This window comes from Dromiciops gliroides, chromosome 6, assembly GCF_019393635.1.
Source record: "Dromiciops gliroides isolate mDroGli1 chromosome 6, mDroGli1.pri, whole genome shotgun sequence".
Taxonomy (NCBI): Eukaryota; Metazoa; Chordata; class Mammalia; order Microbiotheria; family Microbiotheriidae; genus Dromiciops; species Dromiciops gliroides.
Window position 1 is genome coordinate 110,316,049 of NC_057866.1, and position 10,624 is coordinate 110,326,672.

The following is a 10,624-nucleotide window of genomic DNA, read 5'->3' on the forward strand; positions in this document are numbered from 1 at the left end:
ATGAAAATTTTAAGAACTTTGATGAACACAAGGACTATCCATGTCTCAAGAGGACTTATGATGAAGTATGTTACTTCCTTATATTGAGGTGATGGGTGCAAGGTGCAGAGAGAGAATATATTTTTAGAAAAGAACATCATGTGGATTCATTTTACTTGACTATGCTTATTTTTACAAGGTTTTAAAAGGTATTCTGTTTTTCCCTTCCTCTTGGTTAACTGAGGAAGAAGGTTGGGAAAGAGGAGATTTTAGTGATAATGATTTTTAAAAAATAAAGCCTTTAAAACTTTTTTTAATTCACAAGAAAAGAATAGGGAAAGCACAGGATGGTTTTCAAAGTAATATGTGTGATTTACTATTTACTTTTTAAACAAAACAAGGGGTATGAGGTAGAAGCTCATGGTTTCAAAAAGAATCATCTTTTTGTTCTGTTTCATGTATGAAAATGTTATTTTCTAAATGTTAAAGTTCAGAATAAAAAAGTAGCTTTTAAAAAAGAAAATAGGGCATTTATATCTACCCTTCAGAAAGGTACATATATATGCTCATGTATGTGTGTGCTTTCCTGGTGGCAATTTGTGGATACTCTTAATTGTTGCTTTATTAGCTGCAAGAGATGAACAACAATTGTCCATACTCAGAAGTTCTGGACAGTTTTCTTTCTTCTGTATTATTTCTTCCACTCTGGTATTCAGATTTTATGATTTTCCATGTTCTTCTGGAAGACCTATTATCCTTAGGTTATTTCTACACATCCTGTCAAGTCCACTCACTTTGACCTTTATGAAATTCATGTGTACTTTTAATGATAATGTCTTTTGTTTCTCTTCTGTCAAGTGTTCCTCCATTTTGGTATTTGAATTCCAAATCTGACATAATGCTCTCACAGTTTCTATTTATTTATTATTATTTAAAATAATGTAATTCATTTTTTCTTACTCCAGTACTTGTGAGGTTTCTAAAAAATTCTGAATTTGGCTTAAATTAATTTAAAATATCTTTTAAGAATCTTATTTCTCTTTTTTAACCATTTTGGAATTTTTTTGTTATTTTTCCACGATATCTAGAGATCCTACTGGATTCTGCATTTTTTCAATTAGGTAATATAGTATCATTTTCCATTGTATTATAATATTTGTTCAACATGCTTTGGTTTCTCTTTGAGGTTTCACTTATTATTACATTTGGGGGACCCTCTCTCTTGCTTTAATTCTTTGCCAGATATTATTTGGGACTTTTTTTCTAAATCTTTTGGTGTTTCAATTTTTCTTTTGTATTCTCCATCACATGTTCTTTGACCCCTCCCCCTTCCTAATGCTGAAAAGACCTCCATGGTTGGGCTGCTATGTAACCTCAGCCTCCTTACGTTGGGATAGATGTGGGTAAACTGGATTTATGTCTCTTCTATAGGGAAAAGACTGGTCCCACCTGGATTTCTAATCCCCTTTTACCCAGGCTGGATGCTCTGTTCCCCTTTAGCCTATAGCCCCAAGTGGGCTGTACCACACATCTACTCTATTCCAGCTCTTTTGCCCCCTCTCTTTGCCTCTGAATAATGGAGGAGAATTAATAGTTGCTACCTTCTGTGGGATTTGGGCAGAGTCACTGTCTTAAAGAACCATTATTCAAAGGCTTGAGAGCTTGTTTGCACTCACTGGTAGCCTCATGAAATTAGTTAGAAATAGAGGTGCAGAATGAAAACAATGTCTTAAAGTTCTTTGGAGTTCACTCATGATTTTTTTTCCTTGAGTGAGAAGGTTCTATCTTCTTATTTTGTGGATCAAGATATAATTACTCAATAACTTGTGCTTAATTCTTTCTTTTGATAGTTTGTGGTTTGAGACTTTTGCAGAAAGCAACTATGCTAACATCTTGGTGATTATATTGTCTGTCTCCCCTTTTTCAATTCCATATACATGTATACACATATATGTATCATATATATATGTGTGTACTGTATAAATTATGGTTATTCAGTAATTTCCAGTCATGTCTGACTCAACATAACCCCATTTGGGGTTTTCTTATGAAAGATACTGGAGCAGTTTGCCATTTCCTTCTCTAGCTCATTTTATAGATGAGAAAACTGAAGCAAACGGTGTTATTAAGTGACTTGCCCAGGGTCACACAGTTTCATAATAAACCTACTTTTCAAACATTTTTATTCCTCCTAAAATCTTCCATGGCTCTGCCCCCCAAAACATCCTTTCAGCTGAAGACCTTGCCTCATATTTCACTCAAAAAAAAATTGAGGCCATCCACCAAGAGATCCCTCTTCTCCCCTCCTCCTCATCTCACTTTACTGAGATACATTCCATCACTGTGTCCTACTTCACTCCTGTCTCACATGAAGAGGTGGCCCTTCTCAATACCAAGGTAAACCTTTCTACAGGCCTTCATGATCCCATATTATTCTATTTTCTCTAGCAAATTGTCCCCTCTGTCATGTTCTCGCTTTCAATTATCTTTCATTTCTCTCTGCCTAAGATCTGCTTCCCTCCTTTGAACAAGTACACCCATTTCTCTCCCATCCTCAACCCTCACTTGATCCCCACTGTCTTTATCTGTCTCCTCTCTTTCATGGCTAAACTCCTTGAGAATGCTGTCTGCAGTCAATGCTTTAATTTCCTTTCTTTGCACCCTCTTCTTAACTCTGCAGTCTGGAGTTCAACCTCATCAATCAATCGAAGGTTATCAACAGATCTCTTAAATGTCCAATTTAATAACCTTTGGTGCTCATTTTTCTTACTCTCTTTGCAACCTTTGACATTGCTGATCCCTCTCTTCTCCTGATATTCTTTGCTTTCTAGATGTTTGTAACACTGCTCTTTCCTGGTTCTCCTCTTACCCATCTAACCATTTCTTTGCTGAATCTTCTTCCTGGTCATGCCCACTAACTGTGGGTCTCCTACAAGAGTCTTTCCTTGGCCCTCTTCTCTTCCATCTCCATACAAAGGGTTGGTTTTTAACCTGAGGACTGTTACTTGTTTAAAAAAATATTTTGGGGGGCAGCTAGGTGGTGCAGCAGATAAAGCACTGGTCCTGGATTCAGGAGGACCTGAGTTCAAATCCAGCCTCTGACACTTGACATTTACTAGCTGTGTGACCCTGGGCAAGTCACTTAACCCTCATTGCCCTGCAAAAATAAATAAAAATAAATTTTAAAAAATATTTTGATAGGGAATTGATTTCCTTTGTGTTTTATCATTTAAAAACATTATTCTAAAGAAGTCCATAACACAAAAAATAGATAAGAATACTCACTTCATAGCAGAGGTATCAAACACAAAGCCTGATCCAGCCCACAACACTCCTGAGTGTGGCCTGAACCAGATTAAAAGGTAATTGGGAAATATTTAACAAAATGAATAAAAATGCAATAAAACATAAATGATGTTAATGTTAATGGTTTTCTAAGTCAATATGCAGTCTGCGAAAATCTTTATGTATGGTTTAGTGGCCCTTGTTTCTATTTGATTTTGAAATCACCACTCTATATGACCCTACTTGGTAATGTCATCCACGTCCACGGTTCCAATTTTTATTATAAAGATCACGCGGGTGATTTTTATATTTATTTATCTAGTCCTAATCTCTCTCCTGAACTCATATCTCCAGGTGCCCATTGGATACCTCAAAATGGATGTCCTGCAGATATCTCAAACTCAATATTATCTTCCCCACCTCTATCCCCACTGTCTTCTCTTCCAAATTTCCTTATTATGTCAAGGGCACCACCATGCTCCCAGACCTGTTAATACTCACAACAGTGCCAACTATAACTCCTAACTCATATCTACTCCACATATCCAGTGCCATATCCTATCATTTCTTTCTTGACAATAACTCTCATATAAAACCCCTTTTCTCCACTCATACAGCCTCTACCCTGGTGCAGGTCCTCATTATTTCACCCTAAACTACTTCAATAACCTGATCAGTCTCCCTGACTCAGGCCTCTCCCCACTCCCCCATCCACCTTCACTCAGCTGTCAAAGATATCTTCCCAAAGTACAGACCTCACTATATCATCCTCCTACTCAATAAACTCCAGTGGCTCCCTATTAACTCCAAGATAAAATATAAAATCCTGTTTACAACCTGGTCCCTTCCTACCTTTCCACTCTTCTTACCCTTTCCTCCCTCTACATGCTTTAAACAAAGGGATGTTGGACTTCTTTCTGTTCTTTGTACCTAATATTCCATCTCCCAAATCAGTGGCTTTTCATCAACTGTCTTCTATGTGTGGCCCTCCATCCTCATCCCTACCTCCTAGCTTCCTTCAAGACTCTGCTAAAATCCTACATTCTACAAGAAGACTTTCCCATTGTCCTCATGGTCCCCCTTACTGCATATCTCCTCACTCCTACAGTGCCTTCCATTTGGGATTATCTTCCATTTACACTGTGTGTACCTTGTATGTACTTCTCCCCACTAGAATATAAACTCCTTGAGGGCAGGGACTGTGTGCTTTTGTCTTTATTATATCCCAAGGACTTAGCTCAGTGCCTAGCACATAGTAAGAATTTAACAAATGTTTATTTATTAACTGATTTTCTGTTTTCTGAATAATTTCTTTCACTCATCAAATTTTCAAGTTGACTCAGAAGTCATCTAAGATAAATCCTTTCAAAATTATCTTTGAAAGACTGTGAAAGCTAATGCCTTTTCCCCAGCCTATAAAGGTCAGAGAATCATGGAATTTAAAGCTGAGAGAACTTAAGAGAAAATCTAGTCCAGCTCCCTAGTTTTAAAGAGGAAGAAACTGAGGCCCAAGAATGATTTGCCCAAGTTCACACAATTAGTAAATAGAGAGTGAGGATTCAAACCCAGGGCCTATGTCTATAAATTGAGTAGTTTGTTCATAGTACAATACTGTGTAATCATACTTTGATTTTTTTTCTTTTTTTATTCTTTCTACCCAGACCTTTCATTTCATTGATTTAAGGAGTTTGTGGTGAGGACATGTCTTTAATCATAGCTGTTCAGTGACTGTTCTGCAACATAATCTTAGAAAGTTATCTGGAGCACTGAGAAGTTAAAGAACTTGCTCACAGTCTCTATCTAGCTATCTAACTACCTGTGTGTATACATATATACATATAAGTATGTGTACATATATACATATACATATATACACACATACGTGCATATATCTATATCTCAGAGGTGAGACTTGAACCCAGATCTTCCAGACTCCTGGTCCAACTGTCTACTCGTTATGCCACTGTGCCTCTCTTATAAGGCCAGTACAACCTAGGATATTCTGTGGCTGCCAAACAAGTTTTGATTATAATTTTTGGCTTGCCATGTAAGACTTCATTACAAAAAGCTACATCTTCATAGCTCTCAGCTTATCCATCTAACCTACCATCCAAACACAGCTAAACTCCTCTGTGGACATGATGTAATTTCTGCACAAGTATTAACTTATTTACTCTTGGACATAGTATGGGCAGAGATAACTTCAGAGGGAGAAACCCCTGGTTTTTTTTTTAAAAAAAGCAAACTAAAGAATGGGTGGGCAACATAGGTTCTGAGTTAAGATGATTCTTAATTGCATTAAGAAGTTAAGACATTTAGCTACATTTTATAGAATTTGAGAGCTGGAGGAAGCCCTAGAAAGCAATAAATCCAACCCCTTTATTTTACCAAAAAGGAAATTGAGGATTATCAAGTCTAAGTGCTTTGCCCCAAATTAACATATTTAATGAGTGAGAGAGCCAGCCCAGTAATTGTGATACCTTTGGCAAGTCACTTGCCTTCTCTGGGTCTCAAGGGTCTCATCAGTGAGAAAATTACACAGATCATCTCTAAGGTCTCAGCTCTAACATTCTACAATATTATGAACCTAGTTCTCCTGACATCCAGTCTGCTGTTCTTTCTAGTAAGCTACTCATATTTCGACATCCATATGTCTAATTAATTTGATCCTCTTTGATGGAAAATATATAGAAAAAGACTGCTTTTATAATACCTTCTAGTATGTCACACATCTAGACAGAAATAACATTCCTCAAGACCCAAAAAGTGGAGCAAGAAAAAGCCTGTCCTCACCTTCTCAGTTTATATGTTATGTGGGTCCAAGAGCCAATAGGGGAAATACATTGTAGTAGAAAGAGCCCTGAAGTTGGAATCAGAAGGTTTGAGTCCTGTTCCAGCCACTTAACAGCTATGTGACCTTGGACAAATCCCTCAAGCTCTCTGAGCCTCTTAGTCTATTCATCTGTAAAATGGAGTTGATATTTTCACAACAATGTTGTGATGTGTAACAAATAAAATAAGCTAATTTCTTGGTGATCATAAGCTACATTAATCTAAGTCTTTATTCTTATCATGGCATGGAAATAACTGGAAACACTTGAAAGCTACATCAGCAATAGAGAAGTCTGGCAGATTCTATTGGGCTCAAAGTGTTTTGAGGATAGGCCAAGAGAAAGAATGTTTATCTGTTGTTTGAGGACCAGCCCAGCTAAGTTTCTAGAGGCTCATCATCAGAAAGTTGGCCACATGTGATGTTTTTTCAGCCACAGTAACCCATAGAAATTTTCTACCATGGAAAAGTAGTTGAAATCTTCATTAGTGAAGTACCTAGTCACACTAAAGACATCATGTGTCCTTGAAGTATTCTTCTTCATCCTATTCAACAACAAAATGAATCATAGGATTGGAAGTGACCGGAGAGATTATGTAGTTCAATCCCTCCCTTTTATGGGAGGAAACGGAGGCCTGGGGTCATACAGGTTGTAAGTGATGGGGGTCCTACAGTACCTAATAAATCTTTTTGACACATTGGCCAATTTACAACAAAGAACTAAATTATAACACAGAAAAGGAACTCTGGGATGATTTCTAAGTGATACAAAAATACTCAGGTAAAAAAAAAAGTCACATGGATAAAACACTCTAACTTTTAACTGATTTTTTTCACCTATTCTTTATTCATGTTGATTTCACCCCAAACTTTCTGTTCTGGTAAGTAGTTAGGCTTGTTTTCTTAAAACTAGTAAGAGAATTGTATATATTTCATTACAGAAAATTATTTTCCCCTAAATTTACTGGGTTAGCAAAAATGGAAAATTTCTTCCTGGTAGTTAAAAAAAAATAGATAAGAGAATAAAAAATTGTGTGCTCTTCCAGTCTCATTTGAAAAACTCATTCTGAGACACAGGGAAAGTAGTACTTGACTTCATACCTGTATAGCAGTGCAATCTTCCATCCTCATGTGAGGAATTTTTCCTTCTGTAGAGCTGGAACGAGTCCACTGCTGTTGTGAGAGTTTTCTACATGTCTCAATTGTGTCTGAGGTTCTTAAGGGCTTTTGGCCAAAAAGGAAAAATACAATTATGCTACAAATGTAATATTCCTATTAATATAAAGCCAATACTTTAACTCAGATAACTACATATAATCTCTAATGTAGACCAAGGCATTTTTCAATGTAAATGGAAATAGAAATGCTTTCTCATTCAAATTAAAAGACCCTATATGACTTATCTCATGGCTTTTCTTGGCTTTGCCTCTGGGGCTAGGCACCTAAGCCAGCAAGCACTCAATGGATTGTTTTGCTGCTGTTGCAAATGCCAACAGTTGGCACATCTCCATTGATACTTGGCCTATATTACAATATATTAGCATTTCTGTGCTGAGCCCAAGTGTAAACAGGAATAAGTCCAAACTTGTCCAATGGGGTGTCAAAAGGTTGGCTGTCACTGGTGAAAAGCAATCTCGTTCAGAGACTACATATGACATTACATCTAGACAACCAGAATTATTCTTAAGTAATAAAAATACCTTCACCCTATATCTGAACTTTAATCAGCATCAGCTAGTGAAGGTGCTTTGAAATTCAGATTTAATTTCAGCTAAAATCTAAGCTTCTTTCTCACAAGTGAGGAAATCTGGATTGACAGTACTTGCATAAGCAACTGGGGTAAGTGTGGGGGTACAAATTGGAGCCATTTATTAGAGCTGAGCTTTAGAAACTCCATTGGCTGGGTTAGAGAGGGAAGAGAATTTAGGTAGAGTTAGTGGTGCCATACGGGTCAAACTAACCAATCTTTGGTGATATTCTCCATGCAGAGTTTAGGAGAATGTAGGGGCAAACTTTTAGGTAAAGTATCAGAGAGTGGGCCATTATGCCTCTGTGTTTGTTCTGTGTTATAACCCTACCTATTCATAATCTGAGACTGCCAGGATACTGTGTGATACATCTCTGTTCTCCCCATATTTGTATGTGGGTCCACATTTGGGTCCCATGCTACTTCAGAATATAAAAACTATATCCAAATGGGAATCTGAGTAATTTTGACACTTCACAGATACAAGCTACTGCAGCATATGATACTTAATGATTAAGCACAATCTTCCTTCCCCATTCCTAGAAAAGGGGGACTGGGTCTCAGGTGTCAGGGTGTGATACCTTAACTATAACTTGCTTCTGTATGGTAGGAATTACAATTTATTCATTTTTGTATCTTACCCAATGACAAGTAGAGTGCTCTTCACATAGTAAGCATTTAATAAATGTTTGTTGAATTGAATTGAGCACTCCTGGTCATTCAGGGTCATGAGCAATGATTGATTTGAGCAATACCTGGAAACAAACACAAAAGAATAATATGCCACTGACCAGAATCTGCTCACCTCTCCAGTGCTAGAGAATTGTTCCTTTGGATGGAAAGATGCTTGTGAAATCACTGATGGGGATAAGCTTGGGGATGACCACTGGGATGGGAGTGTGGAGATAGATGGAGAGAGGATTGGTGACTCTTCCAATGTATGTTCGAAGTTGATAGATTCTTTTATGGTGCTGTTTTCAGTGCTTGAGTTTTTATTTCTGTTGATGTTTGTTGTAAGTGGAAACTCTACAGTGTTGATGATTGAAGTTTGGGATGTCTCCACCACAGAAACAATGGAACCAGAGCCATCCTTTCTTTTGCAGCGACATGTATTAATCCTGTCTGGTTGGGAAATACCAGAACATTCAGGGCATTTTAGGTTTTTTCTGCCAAAGCTACAATCAGCCATTATTTTTTTAGGTTTTTAACCACATGCAGAGGAGATGAAGAGAGAGTGTTTCGACTGTTTGAAGGAGTAACAAATGGCAGGAAAAGCAAGAAGCAAACTCCTTCAAATAAAGTACCTTCTGATGTAATCTTGCAAGTTAATGAAACTCTAAACAGCCATTGGCACACCAGATCTGCAGAAACAAAAGAAATGAAAGTTGTCAGCTTCTACCCAGCGAGAAACCAGAGTATGGACAAAGTAACTTTTAGGAGTCTTAGTCAAAGTCTGAAGACCCAGCCACCCATGTTCTACCTGAGTGACCTCAGGTCTGTCTACTCTCCACCCTGGGCTTCAGTCTCCTCACTGTAAACTAAATGGATTAAGTTAGATTATCTAACTTAATGACTCTATAACAGTATTCCTGGACACAAGAGCTTAGGGCTTAGAACAAAACCACAGAGAATGTCATCTCTAAAAACTGGCCCCTTTATAGAAATATATCCTCATTGAATGGATCATTATCTCCTATAATTGCACAGGGATGCCTGAACAGTGAATGGACATTTGCATTGCACTCCAATCAGAAAAAATCATCCTCTGTCTGACCATGATTGCAAAAATGCCAAATAGCATAATTGAAAAAACATATATGACACTTAAGTGTGTGCTTTGGTATCCTTATTAAAGCAACAGCTTTATTAATTCACCTCTACTTACAGTAAAGCCACAACATTTTCAAGGGAATTATCTTATTCTAAAGGTCTATATGATGAAAGTGTAAATAAACTCTCATCCTCATATTCCCTATAAGAAAAATAGAGATTATTGTAGAGTAGAGATTTTCCATTCATCTTAGAAGGATGTGACTTATGGTTGCAAAGGTAATGTGAATTGGAGAGGAAAAGATACTGGACTTGGAGTCAGAAGTTCAAGAATTTAGTCCCAATTTTGCCACCTTTCAGCTCTGTGACCTTGGGAAGGCTGCTATTCACATTTTCATAGATTCTCAGAGTTGGAAGATATCACCTAGACTAACAGGCACCTAAGTAGGAAATCTCTCCACCATATTTCTGACAAGTGGTCATTCACCCTCTGCTTTAAAAATGAGTGATAGGTGGTGTAGTGGATAAAGCACTGGCCCTAGATTCACTGGACCTGAGTTCAAATCCAGACTCAGACACTTGACACTTACTAGCTGTGTGACCATGGGCAAGTCAATTAACCCTCATTGCCCCGCAAAAAAACAAACAAACAAAAAACTTGAGTGATAGGGAGGTATATCTCCCAAGAGAGTTAATTTGGACAACTTTAATTGTTGGAACCCAGATCCCTATAATTTCTACCAATTAGTGCTACTTCTGCCCTCTGTGGCCAAATAAAAAAAAGGGTAGTCCCTCTTTAATAAGATAGCCTTTTAGATAGTTGAAATAAATTGTCACATCAATTTTCTACTATATCAGTCTCTTCTTACCTAGGTCATGCCAGGACCTAGAGAATAAAAATAATTTCATAGAGAATAAGATTTTAAACTCAGAGACCTGGAAGATCATTTAGTCTAACCTCACTTTATAGGTGAGGAAGCTGTCTTCTTGGGAAACTAAGTGGCTTGCCCAAG

The 10,624-nt window shown here is 37.4% G+C and overlaps 1 protein-coding gene across 1 annotated transcript in view; it reads right to left on the reverse strand.

Annotated features, from left to right (window-relative positions):
• Window positions 1-9,030, reverse strand: part of STK33 (serine/threonine kinase 33) — a 105,583-nt gene extending 96,553 nt beyond the window's left edge. Inside the window, exons 1-2 of the mRNA XM_043972391.1 lie at window positions 8,647-9,030; window positions 7,196-7,318 (exon numbers count right to left, since the gene is read on the reverse strand). Coding sequence (XP_043828326.1) covers window positions 7,196-7,318; window positions 8,647-9,030 — 507 coding nt within the window. The remainder of the gene's footprint in view (window positions 1-7,195; window positions 7,319-8,646) is intronic.
• Between the last annotated feature and the right edge of the window lie 1,594 nt (window positions 9,031-10,624).